Source organism: Rana temporaria, chromosome 2 (genome assembly GCF_905171775.1).
Source record: "Rana temporaria chromosome 2, aRanTem1.1, whole genome shotgun sequence".
NCBI classification, from domain to species: Eukaryota; Metazoa; Chordata; class Amphibia; order Anura; family Ranidae; genus Rana; species Rana temporaria.
Genome location: NC_053490.1, coordinates 370564119 through 370582924, shown reverse-complemented (window position 1 = coordinate 370582924; position 18806 = coordinate 370564119). Strand labels below are relative to the sequence as shown.

The 18806-nt window shown below is 43.1% G+C and overlaps 1 protein-coding gene across 5 annotated transcripts in view; it reads right to left on the bottom strand.

Moving 5' to 3' along the window:
• Positions 1–18806, bottom strand: part of LOC120927225 (cadherin EGF LAG seven-pass G-type receptor 2-like) — a 180149-nt gene that overhangs the window by 120352 nt on the left and 40991 nt on the right. For all 5 annotated transcript variants that reach the window (XM_040337764.1, XM_040337765.1, XM_040337761.1 and 2 more), the window contains exon 2: positions 3553–3824. In XM_040337764.1, the coding sequence (XP_040193698.1) occupies positions 3553–3824 (272 nt within the window). The remainder of the gene's footprint in view (positions 1–3552; positions 3825–18806) is intronic.

The window sequence follows — 18806 nt, the reverse complement described above, 5'->3', positions numbered from 1 at the left end:
CGACTTTGGCTGTGGCCAATCACAGAATAATCAGCTCTGTGGGAGGGGTTAGCCTGGGTAAACAATTTTAATTTCCTGTAAAGTTGCTGCAGTTAAGACAGTGATCTGACTTTGAAGGCAACTTCCATTGAAATCAATGGGTACAAGTCGCCTTGAAGTAGTACAGGAACCTTTTCTGCAGTCGGAGCGACTTCAGTAGTGTGCATTAAGACCGCTCTCATTCACTTCAATTGAATTTCTAATGTCGCGCGACTTGGGGCGACACAAGTGGGATCCCAAATCGCGGTAGTATGAACTGGCACTTTTTTCACTATATTTACCTAGAAAAATGGTGGCATGTTCAATACTTATTTTGCCCGCAATATATATATATATATATATATATATATATATATATATATATATATATATATATGGATCTATCTATCGATATATAGATATATATATCTATATATATATATATCTATATATCGATAGATAGATATTTATTGTATAAGTAACAATTTTATTCATTTCACATCATAAAAACATGAAAAAGAATTTGTTATACATGGAATGAGCAAGGTACAGTGTCCCACTGCAGCCAATACTGACAAAGCAGCAATCTCTAATGATCTTCATGAAGTACATAAATCAGTGCCCAGGCAAAAGTCACTATATTTTTATTAGGATATCTATGTAACCCTTAATTACAACGTACATACAATCTAAATTAAAATAGCAGAGAGCACAAATCAACAAGGTATTATACTGTACAGTAGATAACCTGAGTGTAAGGCCCCGTACACACGAGAGGATTTATCCGCAGATACGGTCCAGCGGACCGTTTCCACGGATAAATCCTCTCAAAGATTTCCGCTGATTTCGATGGGATGGAGTGTACACACCATCGCATTGAAATCCGCGCGGAAATCCTCTGCCGATGACGTGTCGCGCCGTCGCCGCGATTATGACGCGGCGACGGGCGCGACGCTGTCATATAAGGAATTCCACGCATGCGTCAAATCATTACGACGCGTGCGGGGAATCCCTTTGGACGAATGGATCCGGTAAGTCTGTACAGACGAGCGGATCCATCCGTTGGAATGGATTCCAGCAGATGGATTTGTTGTGCAGCACAGCAAATATCCGATCTGCTGGAATCCATCCCAGAGGAGATTTCTCCGCGGAAACAGATCCGCTGGCGTGTACACACCATAGGATCTATCCGCAGAAACCCATTTGCTGGGATTTATCTGCGGATGGATTCTATCGTGTGTATGGGGCCTAAGGGCTAGCCCCGGATTTACCACTAAGCTCAATGTGGCTGTAGCTTTCATGTTGTGGTGTGGATGACAGCCGTTCCATACTTGCATCAATTGTGCCAGAAAAAGGCGTGCCACACATCAAGATGAAAAATAAAAACGTCCTTTATTAAAATAGACAGTAGGAAAACGTTTCTAACTTTCTATACTTTCATGTGGCTGTAGGCATTGTAAGCGCAACTATATATTTTTTATTCGTTTTATTTATTTATTTATTTTATTGCGTCGTTGGATTGTAGTTTATGTTTATACACATTCAGAGAATTTATGGAAATTAAGTTTAAATGATGGAAAAAAAGATCCTATACGCAATAATGCTATAACATTTTTTAAGCGCAATTCTCATTACATAAATACTTCTGTGAAGGCTTACAAGTATGGAGGGCAGATACCTCCAGTGCCTGTTCACACCAGAGCATGATGTGGGAAACCCGCAATCCGTGCATATTTCCAGCACCGTGTTCAAAACGCACTGCATTTGCAATGTGCAACAGGTGTCACTATTAAGTTTAAGGGGTTGTAAAGGTTCGTTTTTCATTTTCTAATTAGGTTCCTTTAAGCTAGTGCATTGTTGGTTCACTTACCTTTTCCTTCGATTTCCCTTCTAAATGTTTTTTTTCTTTTGTCTGAATTTCTCACTTCCTGTTCCTCCTCTAAGCTTGCCCCCATCATCCAAGCCGTTCTGGCTGGGGGCTAGTCAGCATGCTCACCCCCTTCCTTCGGACTACATCCCTGTGGGAACACAGCATCTCCCTGCAGGGATGTAGTCCCAAGGAAGGGGGTGAGCATGCTGACTAAGCCCCAGCCAGAACGGTTCGGATGATGGGGGCAAGCTTAGAGGAGGAACAGGAAGTGAGAAATTCAGAAAAAGAAAAAAAACATTTAGAAGGGAAATCGAAGGAAAAGGTAAGTGAACCATCAATGCACTAACTTAACCACTTAAGCCCCGGACCAAAATGCAGCTAAAAGACCAGGCCAGGTTTTGCGATTCGGCACTGCGTCGCTTTAACAGACAATTGCGCGGTCGTGCGACATGGCTCCCAAACAATGGCGTCCTTTTTTTCCCACAAATATAGCTTTCTTTTGGTTGTATTTGATCACCTCTGCGGTTTTTATTTTTTGCGCTATAAACAAAAATAGAGCAACAGTTTTGAAAAAAAATCAATATTTTTTACTTTTTTCTATAATAAATATCCCCCAAAAATATATATATTAAAAAAAAAATGTTTCCTCAGTTTAGGCCGATACATATTCTTCTACATATTTTTTGTAAAAAAATTCGCAATAAGCGTTTATCGGTTGGTTTGCGCAAAATTTATAGCGTTTACAAAATAGGGGATAGTTAAAACTATCCCCTATTTTGTAAACGCTATAAATTTTTTTTTTTTTTTTTTACTATTAATGGCGGTGATCAGCGTTTTTTTTCGTGACTGCGACATTATGGCGGACACTTCGGACAATTTTGACACATTTTTGGGACCATTGTCATTTTCACAGCAAAAAATGCATTTAAATTGCATTGTTTATTGTGAAAATGACAGTTGCAGTTTGGGAGTTAACCACAGGGGGCGCTGAAGGAGTTATGTTTCACCTAGTGTGTGTTTACAACTGTAGGGGGGTGTGGCTGTAGGTGTGACGTCATCGATTGTGTCTCCCTATAAAAGGGATGACACATTCGATGCAGCCGCCACAGTGAAGCACGGAGAAGCCGTGTTTACATATGGCTCTCCCCGTTCTTTAGCTCTGGGGAGCGATCGCGCGGGGGGGGGGGGGGGGTGTAATGGTTAGAAACGAATAGCTGCTCCCTCATCCCGGATCGCTCCCGGAGGCTTACCGACCGCCGCATGTACCGGGGGGGGGTCCCGATCGGACCACCGACCCATGTCTAGGCAGGGACGTACGGGTACGCCCATCTGCCTGTACGTGCCATTCTGTGGACCTTTATGTACATGCGGTGGTCGTTAAGTAGTTAAATGAACCTATTTAGAAAATAAAAAACAATCCTTTACAACCCCTTTAATGACACCCCAAATGCCACAAATGTGACAAATAAAAGTAGTGCACACAGTGCAGTGTGGTGCAAATTAATGGGTGAAATTGCACTGCGTAGAACCGCATGTGAAGTACCCATGTGACCTAGCCCTCAAATGTTACACTTCAGACTTTACACATTACAGTTATCATCTGATGTTGTAAGTTGCCATACTTGTGATGTATTAACTGTTCCATTTTCATATCTCATACTCACCAATAGACTGACATTCAGGATTTGTTCCTCTGTGGGTGAACCTAAAGTCAAAGCTGTAACCTCAGAGTCATCCAAAATACTAAAGACCACGACACCATGTGCAGGAACAGAGAGAACATAAGCCACAGAGCGGATAAACAAAGGCAACATGGGAGAAAGGAACTGTTGTTGAGACATTCCACCTAGGCGTAAGGTGATGCTGTGGGAGAGCATTTCATCAGTAATGATGGTCACTTGCAAAGTACACTGTGCAGTTACACGATGGACTCCATCTAGAAACCAAACATAAGACAGAAAATGTAAAATTGGACACAGAATTCAAATCTGTCATTGTTGTCTACAAGATACAGGAAATACCAGTGATTGTTGATTCCTACAAGATACAAAGAGAAGCAATTTATGATTTATCAAGTAACCAAGTAATTAAAAGTCCTGCGATTTACTGCATACCAGGGGTATCAGACTCAATTTCATCGCGGGCTACATCAACATTATCGTTGCCCTCAAAAGGCCAGTTGTATCTGTAAGACTAGTAGGTAGATTCAGGTACATGGGTGCAAACTTGCGGCGGCGTAGCTTAGCCTGTTTAGGCTACGCCGCCGTAAATTAGCTAGGCTAGTAATGATTCTCAATATACTTGCCTGCTAATATACGGCGGCGTAGCCTAAAGCGGGCGGGCGTAAGGGCGCCAAATTCAAATGTTTTGGAGGGGGGCGTGTTTGATGGTAATGAGGCTTGACCTCCCGTTTTTTAAGTTTTTTTTAACTGCGCATGCGCCGGGCGCCTACATTTCCCAGTGTGCATTGCGGCTACGTACGCCGCGCGGGACTATTGATTTCGACGTGGACGTAAACGCCGTAAATCCCGATTCGCGGACGACTTACGCAAACAACATAAAAAATTCGAATCTCGCGGCGGGAACGGCGGTCATACTTTAACATTGTTATTCCACCTAATAGGTGGAATAACTTTAGGCCTGCTAATGCCTTACGGAAACGGCGTAAATCGACTGCGGCGGCCGGGCGTACGTTCGTGAATCGGCGTATCCCCTCATTTACATATTCTACGCCGACCGCAATGGAAGCGCCACCTAGCGGCCATCCGAAATATTGCAATCTAAGATAGGACGGCACAAGCCGTCGTATCTTAGATATGTTTAAGTGTATCTCTGTTTGAGCATACGCTTAAACATAAGTCGGCGTAGATTCTGAGTTAGGTCGGCTTATCTACTGATAAGCCGGCCTAACTCTACCTGATTCTACCTATAGGTGTCTAAAGCACCCCACTCCCCCTTACATGAAATGTCAAGAGCCCCCCCACCATTCCTTTTTATCACAGTGTAACCCCCAAATACCTTGTGCTACTGTTTGGAAGAAGCTGGGGGCAGAGCTGGGAAGCAAAAGTACAGGGTCTAGAGGAGGACCAAAGAGGGGCTGGAGGGGCGGAGATGAGGGGGGTTCTGCAGCTCCAGGAGAGGTGCAAGGGCCACCTAAAATGGTCTGGGTTCGGCCTGTGGACCTTGTGTTTGACACATGTGCTGTATAATAAATAGTTAGTAAATGATTTTGAAAGTGGAATTTAACCCCAATATATATATATATATATATATATATATATATATATATATATATATATATACACACAGTATATATATATATATTTATATATATATAAAATAGTCTAACAAAAGAAAACAAAGGCTCCACATCTAATAATTGGTAAACTGCAATATATATATATATATATATTGCAGTTTACCAATTATTAGATGTGGAGGCTTTGTTTTCTTTTGTTAGACTTTTTTCCCTCTGTTTTCACCTGGTGATCTGGCCAGTAATACACCTCCTGTATAAGGCCCCTTTCACACGGGCAGTGGATCTGCCTGCTCAGCAGGGAATCTGTCTGCTGATCCCCCGCTGAGCAGGTGGATGACAGGTTGGACACAGACACAGCCCATTGTTCTCTTTGGTGCAGTCAAATGGAAAAGGACCAGCTGTCTGTTTCTATCCGACTGTCAATCGATCCAATCCCCAAGATGGATGGGGAACAGATCCATAGCCAACACTTTATAAGTAGTTACAGCAAAACAGTTTTTTCCTTTTGGTATAAATATTTTATATAAATAAATAAAAGTTTGTCATTGTAAGCATCCTGTCAGCAGTAAATTGGTATATTAAAGGGGTTGTAAAGGTAAAAAAAAAATCCCCTAACTAGCTTCCTTTACCTTAGTGCCATCCTTCTTCACTTACCTCATCCTTCAAATTTGCTTTTAAAGTGGAGGTTCACCGGGAAATAGCATGTTTTAACCTTAGATTCCTGCTCATTTTGTCTAGGGGAATCGGCTAGTTGTTTTAAAATCGAAGCTGTACTTACCGTTGTAGAGAGCGATCTTCTCCGCCGCTTCCGGGTATGGGCTGCGGGACTGGCCGTTCCTATTTTGATTGACAGTCTTCCGACAGGTTTCCGACGGTCGCATCCATCGCGTCACGATTTTCCGAAAGTAGCCGAACGTCGGTGCGCAGGCGCAGTATAGAGCCGCACCGACATTCGGCTTCTTTCAGCTACTCGTGACGCGATGGATGCGACCGGCGGAAGACTGTCAATCAAAATAGGAACGCCCAGTCCCGAAGACCCATACCCGGAAGCAGCGGAGAAGATCGCTCTCTACAATGGTAAGTACAGCTTCGATTTTAAAACAACTAGCCGATTCCCCTAGACCATTGGTGCTCAACCTGTGGCTCTCCAGCTGTTGCGGAACTACAATTCCCATGAGGCATTGCAAGCCGCTGACAGGTACAAGCATGTCTCCCAAAGGCTGAGGCATTATGGGAATTGTAGTTTTGCAACAGCTGGAGAGCCACAGGTTGAGCACCCATGCCCTAGACAAAATGAGCATCAATCTAAGGGTAAAACATTTTTTATGGGTGAACTCCCGCTTTAAATGTCCTTATTTCTTCTGAGAAATCCTCACCTGTTCTTCTGTCTGTAACTCCACACCGTAATGCAAGGCTTTCTCCCTGGTGTGGAGAAAGCCTCTTGAGGGGGGAGGGGCGAGCAGGCAAGTCAGGACACTCTCTACTTTGCAGATAGAGAAAAGAGCTGTGTGTTAGTGGGCGTCCTGACACTCCTGCTCACCCCCTCCCCCCTCAAGAGGCTTTCTTCACACCAGGGAGAAAGCCTCGCAATACTGTGTGTAGTTACAGACAGAAGAACAGGAAGTGAGGATTTCTCAGAATAAATAAGGACATTTAAAAGCAAAATGGAAGGATGAGGTAAGTGAAGGAGGACTGCACTAAGGTAAGGGAAGCTATTTAGGGATTTTTTTTTACCTTTACAACCCCTTTAAGGAAACCACAAAAGTTACAGGAAATGTGTGACGTTATTGCAAGTTATATGTATACTGTCATCACCTACAGACGGGGCATTTTGGCTCTGGCATGAGTCTGGCTGATTGCCACGTTGGCCAATGTGAAATAAAGATGGCTTTCCTAAAAGTTTGGTGTCCCGGAGTCGTTTCTGGCTATCTCCCGCTTTAATGGCTTCCTTTCCAGTAAGATAAGAAGCTCATGTATCTTTATACTTGAAAAAAATGTATACACCACTTAGTGATCGTCCCATGCACACACAAATCAACACCTATTCTGCTAGAATAACCTGACTTCACATAGTAGTACCATGTCATATCTTGACTCCATGCATTTACATTTAATGCCCTAACTCTTAATTTCTTAGATAATAATTCACAAATAAACCTGCTAGAATAAAAAAAAAGCACTCCTAAAACAAGAGGGACTTAAAAATGAGCATCTAGAAACACATACATGATGGATTGGGCAGCTTTATTACCATGGACAGACAAAAATTATCATCTATCAAAGCTTAATTGAAGAATTCCCAAAAAGCCAATAAATCAGTCTCTATATCCTCAACCACCAGCAGCCTTAAGCTGAACTTCAGGCAAATGACGAAATACACAGACAAAATGTAAATATAAGAGCTGTTTATTTGCCAAAAGGGTTTGTATTTCCGTTCATTTATTGCTGAAATTTACACAGCCCTGACAGACAGCAAAGCTATACTGGAGACCCGACCTTTACCTGCTGTGGTTGAGAAATAGAACGACTCCCTAGTAGTCTGGTGAGGTCATCTCTCTGTTACTCTGCTGTCTCCCTCTATCAGCATGTTATTTATTTGTTAGCACAACTGACTGGTTATTTGTGCCCCCACCCCACCACCCAAATACAAATGACTAAGAAAATAAATTACAGGTATAACTTATGCAAATAAATAAATATTACCTTCGCCTGTCTTCTTGAAGGAGGCCTGGGTGATGCCACTGTGCTTTTTAGGAGAACTGGGTGCTCAAAATCCCACAATGGGCTATAGCAAATTTTCACTGGACTCTCGGGGAAAGCTTGGCAAGACCACCTGCACCGCCAAAAGCTTTAGAGGCCAGGTACGTTTTTTAGAAGCTTAATATTTTTCTGGCTTTTTAAGGCCATTTACATTTGGGGATGGTGGGCTATTAGTAAAGTGGACCTACCATTTAAAGGGGTTGTAAAGGTAAAAAAAAATCCCTAAATAGCTTCCTTTACCTTAGTGCAGTCCTCCTTCACTTACCTCATCCTTCCATTTTGCTTTTAAATGTCCTTATTTCTTCTGAGAAATCCTCACTTCCTGTTCTTCTGTCTGTAACTCCACACAGTAATGCAAGGCTTTCTCCCTGGTGTAGAGTGTCATGCTCGACCCCTCCCTTGGACTACAGGAGAGTCAGGACGCTCTCTACGTTGCAGATAGAGAAAGGAGCTGTGTGTTAGGGGGCGTCCTGACTCTCCTGTAGTCCAAGGGAGGGGGCGAGCACGACACTCCACACCAGGGAGAAAGCCTTGCATTACTGTGTGGAGTTACAGACAGAAGAACAGGAAGTGAGGATTTCTCAGAAGAAATAAGGACATTTAAATGCAAAATTGAAGGATGAGGTAAGTGGAAGAGGACTGCACTAAGGTAAAGGAAGCTATTTAGGAAAAAATGTTTTTACCTTTACAACCCCTTTAATGCATGGTCAGTTTGAATCCTGAATATCTCAAGGGTTATCCCTAATATATGCATGTCTTTTGCCGATTTTTTTACAACACACATGGCCATCACAATATTATATCCCAGGCTTTTCTCAGAGTTCTGAACCTTGGGCTCTTCAGACATTCATGGAAGGGGTGTAGTAAAGGTTTTAACTTAGATGCAGACCTTCATTCAACAGGTTAATACAAATATGGCCTTTGTGGGTCCCAACTGACTTATATTATGCCTGTACTCTTATCTAAGCAATAAGCAACAGACTTTTGCTCCTACTTTCAGCTATGAAAGAGAGAGGGATTTGTTTTTTTTAAAGTGATACTAAAGTCTTGTTGTTTTTTTTTTGTTTAAAAATAAACAAACATGCTATACTTACCTGCTCTGTATAATGGTTTTGCACAGGTCAGCCCAGATCCTCCTCTTATCGGGTACCTCGCTGGCGCTTCTGGCCTCTCCCTCCTGCTTGGCGCCCCCACAGCAAGCAGCTTGCCATGGGGGCATCCAACCCGAGCCGCTGCTCTGTGTGTCTATTTAGACAAGGAGACACAGCTCGGCCCCACCCATCTCTCTTCTCCTCATTGGCTCACTGACTGATTGACAGCAGCGGGAGCCAATGGCACTCACTATGTGTCTCAGCCAATCAGGAGGAAGACAGCTTAGTGTCTTGCGCAACATCGCTGGATCGAGATAGGGCTCAGGTAAGTATTAGGGGGGCTGCTGTACACAGAATAGAATGCATTAAGATAAAAAAAAACTTCTGTCTTTAGAACCTTAACGCCTAGACATTAACTACTTTCTTTTGGGATTATTAACCATTTGCCGACCTCCTCATGTAAATATACGTCAGCAGAATGGCACGGACAGGCACATGTATGTACCCGTACGTCCTCTGCTTGACGTGGGTCGGGGGTCCGACCCCCCCCGGTACATGCGGAGGTCGGTAAGCCTCGGGGAGCGATCCGGGACGACGGCGCGGCTATTCGTTTATAACCGCCCCGTCGCGATCGTTCCCCTGAGCTGAAGAACGGCGAGAGCCGTATGTAAACATGGCTTCCCCGTGCTTCACTGTGGCGGCGCATCGATCGAGTGATCCCTTTTATTAGGGAGACTCGATCGATGATGTCAGTCCTACAGCCACACCCCCCATAAGTTGTAAACACACACCAAGTGAACACTAAATGTTACAGCGCCCCCTGTGTTTAACTCCCAAACTGCAACTGTCATTTTCACAATAAAGAATGCAATATAAATGCATTTTTTGCTGTGAAAATGACAATGGTCCCAAAAATGGGTCAAAATTGTCCGAAGTGTCCGCCATAATGTCGCAGTCACGAAAAAAATCGCTGATCGCCGCCATTAGTAGTAAAAAAAATAAAAAAAATAAAAGTGCAATAAAACTATCCCCTATTTTGTAAACGCTATAAATTTTGCGCAAACCAACCGATAAACGATTATTGCGACTTTTTTTACCAAAAATAGGTAGAAGAATACGTATCGGTCTAAACTGAGGAAAAAAAAATTATATATGTTTTTGGGGGATATTTATTATAGCAAAAAGTAAAAAATATTGCATTTTTTTCAAAATTGTCGCTCTATTTTTGTTTATAGCGCAAAAACTAAAAACCGCAGATGTGATCAAATACCACCAAAAGAAAGCTCTATTTGTGGGGAAAAAAGGACGCCAATTTTGTTTGGGAGCCACGTCGCACGACCGCGCAATTGTTAAAGCGACGCAGTCCCGAACTGTAAAAACACCTTGGGTCTTTAGGCAGCATATTGGTCCGGGGCTTAAGTGGTTAAACAAAAGTGTTCCAGATATAGAATGTAAAATCTAATCAAATATATTTATTTCCTGGCAGGTGTGTAAAGATACTGTAGAATATAATCAACTGTCACTTTAAGTATCGTAGTTCCCTATTTTCCAGACTTCCCTATAGGCCATACATGGTTTGAATTTCGAAAGAATTTTCTTTCGAAAATCGTATCAAAGAATTTTCGTACAAATTTCGCACCGTTAGTGGCCTGCAGCAACAGCCGATTTTCGTGCGGCAAACAAATTTGAGAAATCCGACATGTTGTAAATTTTTTGAAAAACAAACGTTTTTCTGATCAATGATGGGAGAATCGTGCGAGAAATGTAATAGAAAAAAAATGCGCATGTGCAAGAAAAGAATATTCCCGGAGAGAAACGAATATTCCCGGCAACATGAAGGTTTTGTCGGCTGAATTTCGAAAATCAATGGTGGCATCATCGGATCACAAAAAAACAAACTTTCTGATTTTGAAAAGAAAATTTGTTCGTAATTCGACAGTGTATGGCCTGCTTAAGAGTCTTTTTCCACTACCAATTTGCCTGTGCACATCCGGACCATTACGATTAGTGTAATCCTCAGTGACGCCCGTGCTGGTGGATTTCAGAGCTTCAGGGATGTTAATAGAATCAGGAATATAGGGATGAGGTTATTTAGAACAATATCACAAACATGAACAGATATAATATTTCTAATGGCCAAAAAATATAGCACCCAAACGTACCGTATTTATTTGAGTATAACGCGCACACGTGTATAACGCGCACCCCTAATTTTCGATTAAAAATCGGTATAAAATCATTGTAATTGCCAAAAATCATTTATTGACAATGTATTGACCCCTGTATATCCAGCCATGTCCCCTGTATATCCAGCCATGTCCCCTGTATGTCCAGCCATGTCCCCTGTATAACCAGCCATGTCCCCGTATGTCCAGCCATGTCCCCTGTATGTCCAGCCATGTCCCCTGTATAACCAGCCATGTCCCCGTATGTCCAGCCATGTCCCCTGTATAACCAGCCATGTCCCCGTATGTCCAGCCATGTCCCCTGTATGTCCAGCCATGTCCCCTGTATAACCAGCCATGTCCCCGTATGTCCAGCCATGTCCCCTGTATGTCCAGCCATGTCCCCTGTATAACCAGCCATGTCCCCGTATGTCCAGCCATGTCCCCTGTATATCCAGCCATGTCCCCTGTATAACCAGCCATGTCCCCGTATGTCCAGCCATGTCCCCTGTATGTCCAGCCATGTCCCCTGTATAACCAGCCATGTCCCTGTATGTCCAGCCATGTCCCCTGTATAACCAGCCATGTCCCCGTATGTCCAGCCATGTCCCCTGTATGTCCAGCCATGTCCCCTGTATAACCAGCCATGTCCCCGTATGTCCAGCCATGTCCCCTGTATGTCCAGCCATGTCCCCTGTATAACCAGCCATGTCCCCGTATGTCCAGCCATGTCCCCTGTATATCCAGCCATGTCCCCTGTATAAACAGCCATGTCCCCGTATGTCCAGCCATGTCCCCTGTATGTCCAGCCATGTCCCCTGTATAACCAGCCATGTCCCCGTATGTCCAGCCATGTCCCCTGTATATCCAGCCATGTCCCCTGTATAACCAGCCATGTCCCCGTATGCCCAGCCATGTCCCCTGTATGTCCAGCCATGTCCCCTGTATAACCAGCCATGTCCCCGTATGTCCAGCCATGTCCCCTGTATATGCAGCCACCTACTGTTAATCACCGCGGCGCGGGAACATTACAGACAGCGTTCGTTTGAACAGCTGTTTTCCCTGCCACGCATAGACACTCCCCCTTGCTCGCGATTGGACAGATCCGTCCAAGGGGGAGTGTCTACTCGCGGCGGGGGAAAACAGCTATTCAAACGAAAGCTGTCTGTAATGTTCCCCGCGCCGCGGTGATTAACGTTGTAGCGGCGTTGGTGGCTTCGGTGGCGGCGGCGGTAGCAGCGGCGGTAGCGGCAGCGGCGGTGGGGGGGGGGGGTGGTTCAAGGTGATACAAAAGGCTAGGTTTAAAGTGGAACGCCACTGCCACCCCACCCCAGTCCTCGTGTATAACGCGCACCCAAACTTTGATTTTTTTTTGGGGTATAAAATTTTGCGCGTTATACTCGAATAAATACGGTATATGGCACCATTTTCATAATTAAAGGAGACCATGTAAAATATCACAGTGGTCGAAAAATAACATCGATTTGACCCCACTAACGACTAGAAAATTGAATGAACCTTCTTAAAATGAAAATGTTCGAAGGAAAAAAAAATGTCATGTATGGCCAGCATAAGTGACAGCAGGAGCAGGCAGCTTGTATGTAGCTACCAGTCTATGACAAGGGAGTCTGTCACACATGGTATTATATTACAATCCTGTAGAGCTGCACGATTAATCGTTAAAAAAATTTAAAATAAAAATCGCAATCTCAATTCAACCCTCCTCCCAATCCTAATCAGCCATTTACACATTTCAATGTAAACAGTGCAGAGCCGAGCTGTCAAAAAAGAAGACAAATGTTTATCAACATTCCTCAGCTGAGAGATAGAGAAGAGAAGACATATAAAGTATCTTTTAAGCAGGGTGGATATAAATCAATGATTTAAAAAAAAAAAAAAAATAACAAATCTTTTTTTTTTCTTTAATCTGAATTTTTTATTTAAAATCGATTATTTTGATTTTTATCAAATTTATTTTAATAAAATGATTTTGGAGTAAAAATCTGTCTAATGATAGTTTTCTATTTAAGATACATTAATAATTTAGTTTATTCAGCATGAAATGGATCGTATTTGTGTAGCATGAGCATATATTCTGCAATATTAACATTTTTGGTTTTACTCATTTAATGAATCCAAGCTCTGCAAGCTGAGATAACATGCACTGCGTTGATGCATTCACACAATGTCACAGTAAGTATGAGATAAAACAAAGTTAGAAATATTCCTTTATCCCATTGTTTTGCAAATCTATGTACAATAAACTGTATGATTGAATCGCCACATCCCTCACCTTGTTGTCACTGCCACATCACCATCTCCGTCCCATTAAAGTGAATGGAACTGTTGGTGAGTCAACAGCGGGTCAGAGGAGCCAATGCCGATGCGAGACAGAGTTGACAGTTGCTCTTTAAAAATTATGATTCAAATCGAGTTGATATAAATCAAGACTTTTCCTTATTTCCCAATCTCTGCAGCCACGCATCGGGACAATGTCTCACTGCCTATGATTAGCGCAGGGCAGTGCCGACTTCCTGGCGGGCTCTGCACGTGGGATGTGCGAACTAGCCGGAGCTCATCCTTGATTTAAATCAAATCCACTGTGTCTTTTAGAGATCAAAGGGAAGAACTCAAGGCTGTAAACAAGGTTAGTTTAATCACTTAACCCCTTCCCGCCATCGCACGTCATACAGACACTGCCAGGGCGCATGCCATACTCTATGGACCCTCAGAAACAGCACATCGCACCTAATATACTTTTGTAACAGCCGCCTTTTCACTGGGTGTTCTCCTTTTAAAACAGGCGCTTTTAGCACCGTAATGCGTTCCATGCTGGAGCGCATACGGCGCTCGCACGATGACGTCATCGCCCGACGCCGTGATGCGTTCCAGCTTGGAACGCGGAAGTGCGCCGCACACGGCGCTCTGCTTGAATCAATGCTTATGCACTGCACCTGTACTACTCCCTATAAAGGCATCTACTTGGCTTCCATGCCTTGTTCTATTATTGTCAGCCGTAGCCTGTCAGCGCTAGCTCAGCAACCTTATACATGTAGATGTCTTTGCTCCCTTTGCCGGAACACCGCTCCAGGAAACAACTACTACTTTGCTGCTAAGACTTCCTCTACAACAACAGCATTACTGGAAACTACCTTAAACACCTTGCATCATGGACATTCCATCTCCTGCATAAAGATACTTACAAATGGATAAGTAGTCATTCCTTCACTTGTAGTTCTATAGGAAGATCTACAGCTAATGTTTCATCTATTACAATCGTAGTATTACAAATACCGTGTGGATATTATTATATCTTCTTGGAGATACTATTGTGCTAAAGCTTGTTTGCAAAGGAGTACCTTAAAGGGACAGTTACCTCTAAAATTATTACAACAATATTTAGTTCACGTATGCTACTATATTTACCTGAGCTATATTGCCTCTCATATGTAACCATTGCTACATCTACAAAATATATCTCATGTCTGCAACTATATTTACCTGAGCTATACTGCCTCTCATATGCAAATAGTATTATATCTACAAATACCTCAAGTATGCTACTATAATTACCTGAGCTATATTGCCTCTTATACGCAAGTACTATTACTCAAATAAAGTACCTGTCATATTCAAGTAACAGTTGTCACTACAACTTCTATGTAATACGAGCTCGACATAAGTACTAATCCCTTATAGGCCTTGTCCTAATTGTTTGAACATGTTCGCTCTAACTTTTCTATGCTAGAGGTTGATGCTATTTCATAGCATCTCCTCTAGTGGCCTAATACATCTCTACATGCACAAGTTGATATGTAGAGAACCCCCAAACTCCTGTTGCTAGGAGTGACGCCTGGGGTCCCTTACTGATAATCACTTGCATGTAGTGGTGTATTGGGATATTGACCTTGAACTATAATATTAAACGCTAAGCTCTGGTCGCATGTTGTGATGCGTCCATGCTTAGTAGCTCAACTTTATGCGACAAAGAGATGATGTATAGATCCCCCAAACTCCTGTTGCGAGGAGTGACGCCTGGGGCCTAATACTAAGTTGTCGCATAGAGAATCGCGTTGAAATTCCTGCTAACCGCAGTTATGGTTCACTCCGTTCACCAGTGCTGTTACATGTTTCCACCTCTCTCTTCAAACAAAGATTATGGAAAAGCCTGACCTGGGCTTTACTAGGATACTCTTGTTTGAATCTTCAAGCTACTCCTTCAAGCTGCATACCCTTTACATAGGAGGGAAGTGACACAGTAGCATCCGTAGGACGTGACAGGCTGAAAAAGAAGTTAAACCAGACTTCCAATCAAGCCACCCACTGACAGTGAGCATTTCAATCTTGCCTGATTAACTATGCACCATTCACCTCAAACAGAAATTTTAATTCTCCTACATAAATACCCCTGATGAAAGGGCTTTGAACGTGAAACGCGTCAGGTACTGAAGAGGTTTTCGGACATTGGAAAGCAACTATCAGACAATTGTATCTTTAATCTACCGCAGGATATTTTGTATTTAGTTTTTTTGTGTGGTTTGTCAAATGTATGTGTTTTAGCAACCATCATCATGTGATTGATGTTTTTTTATCTTAGGAATTAAATAAAATAAAAATTATTTTAATATATTTTCAGTGTTGTTGCCAATTTAAAGTCCCATTTAGAGACTACTTTGATTTTTCATATCACTTGGTCAGGTTTGAGCGGTGATATCTGAATGATGCTTGCATCTTCTTTTAGCACCAGCGATTCCCCACACCAAAAGAATGATCATTGCAGCTGTTCAGCCACTTGATTGTTCTTACAGGCGGCGAGAGGGGACATCCCCCCCTCTCGCTGCCCTCCGGTTGCTTCTAACGGCTCACCTCTGCAATCGGTGAGATTTTGAAGGGAACTGTTGGCACCGGATGCTGACAATAGTGATTTCAGGAGGAACCAGATGGTCCCCAAAGTCTCTATGATCGTTCAGGGGCCAGGCGCCATGTTATGACGTCAAATGTTGCTGCCTCGGCTTTGCACTAATTACTGTATAAATGTCACTGGAAGGGAAGGGAATAGCACAATCAAGGGGTTAAATGTATGTTCCCTAGGTGTGTTCTAACTGTATGGGGATAGGACTGACTAGGGGAGGAGACATAGTAGGAACAAATGTCATGTCTCCTCTCCCGACAGAACAGGGATTTGTGCTATCATGTGGCTCTGGCCACGTGCATCGGGTCCCCTGCCAGCTCTTAAAAGGAATCCCATACCCGTACAGGGTTTTCGCACAACGGTACCATTGTGCCACAGTATATGTGCGTGAGCCGGTTAAAGACTAAACCTTTTTTGACACTTGTTGCCTACAAGTTAGAATCCATATTTTTTGCTCGAAAATTACTTAGAACCCCCAAACATTATATATATTTTTAGCAGAGACCCTAGAGAATAAAATGGTGGTCTTTGCAATATTTTATGTCAAACTGTATTTCCCCAGTGGTCTTTCAAACTCAAGTCACCTTTTTGCGCCTAGCCGTAGATCCCCTGAACCCCAAACTTGGCACACATGTAGCCCCACTCTTCCTCTACAAGTGTGAAAAGCTTATTGTCCAGAGGACCTATGGCCGGAGAGCACAGTTTTTCAAATGCGGGCACCCCATCCATAGACTCCGATGTTAAACGGTTATATCTCCAGTGAATTTGGGGACCTGGTACCGGCCAGTCGTAGGTTCCCTGGACCCAGAACTTGGCACACATGTATCCCCATTTCTCCTCTACAAGTGTGCAAAGATTGTTGTCTGAAGGACCTACGACTGGGGAGCACTGATTTTTCAAAGCCGGGCACCCCTTCCATAGACTCCCATGTCAGGCCTCGTACACACGACCGGACATGTCCGCTGAAACTGGTCCGCGGACCAGTTTCAGAGGACAGATCCGATCGTGTGTACAGGCTAGCGGACAGATTTCCAGCGGACAAAAGTTTCTTAGTATGCTAAGAAACTTGTCCGCTGGAGAGCTGTTCGTCGGACATGTCCGCTGGGTAGTACGTCTAACCAGCGGAACGAAATCCCGCGCATGCGTCGAATTAATTCGACGCATGCGTGGAAGTATTGAACTCGCGCGATAGAGAACGTCGGTATCGTCTACGTCACTGCGTTCTCTGTCCGCGGGGATTTCGGTTTGATGGTGTGTACAGCCATCAGACCGAAATCTCTGAGCGGACATTTCAGATGAAAACGGTCCGCGGACCGTTTTCATCGGACATGTCCTGTGGTGTGTACGAGGCCTTAAACGTCTGTCTAGTCATGGACACAGTGAGGCATGGGCATAGTGAGCCATGGGCACAGTGAGGCATGGACGCAGTGAGGCATGGACACAGTGAGGCATGGACACAGTGAGGCATGGACACAGTGAGGCATTCACATGGACACAGTGAGGCAAAGTGAGGCACAGTGAGGCAAACAGATGGACACCCTAGGCTTATACTCGAGTCAATACGTTTTCCCAGTTTTTTGTGGTAAAATTAGGTGCCTCGGCTTATATTCGGATCGGCTTATACTCGAGTATATACGGTAGTTAACAGAACGCAATAATAAAAAAAACTTTGTTTTATTTCATTTCCATTTCAGTTATGAGGATTATAAAAAAAAAACGATGCTCAAGATTTTTTTTTTTCTGCTTGTCATAATTTAATAAAGTTTCATTAAACAGAAATGCTGAAACCGCAAAGTGGAAGTATTAGTGACCAAGGGTCAGGAAAAATCTAACCATGTGCCAGACTTTTCAAAGGAATTTTCGCTAATGGTGTGATAGCTAAAACATTGTAAAGTGGTATGAAGGAGATCAGACGGTACTGCCCCGTACACACGATCGGAATTCCGTTCAAGCTCTCTTGAACGCGGTGACGTAAAATACTACGACGAGCCGAGGAAAAATGAAGTTCAATGCTTCCGAGCATGCGTCGACTTGATTCTGAGTTCCACACAGACGATCGGAATTTTTTTTCAACGGAAAAAAATAAAACACGTTCGATTTCTAAACTACTACGTAAAAAAGTCAGATGGGGCCCACACGGTCGGAATATCCGATGACTTTTTTCATCGGAAATTCCGATCGTGTGTACAAGGCTTAAGGGTGGGGGACCCGTGGAAGGAACTGGATTGTTCCAACAAGGTTCTTTATTATAAAAATATAGCGAACGCATCAAAATATAGCTCATCGCTCAGTAAGCACTTTCTGTTCTTTGGTGAACCAAGCACTTCTTGACAAACCAACTAACTGCCCATGGTTTAGTAAATATTTTTCTCTAGCCCTTTTTTCTAGTTCAGTGCCATTTTTCATAAAGAATAAGAAGCGGCAACAAATTATTTTAATACATTTCATATCTATATAAACTCACGCACTGTATCATACTCAGAAGGAGAAAAGAGGAAAAGGTAAACTATACACACTAGGACAATCGTGCCAGTGGGTGTTTTTGATGTTCTTTCAAGCATCCATTTACCTGTTTAAAGCTTTTATCTTTTTAGTTTTGTGACTAGAGTATGGAATGGTTAACTCCTGTTTTTTTTTTTTTTTCCAACCATGGGAAGATTTCCTTTCACTCCCCTCACAGGTGTAAAGTCCCCCCTTAGGCAGTTGTCAAATAAACAGGTGTCAAGACTGA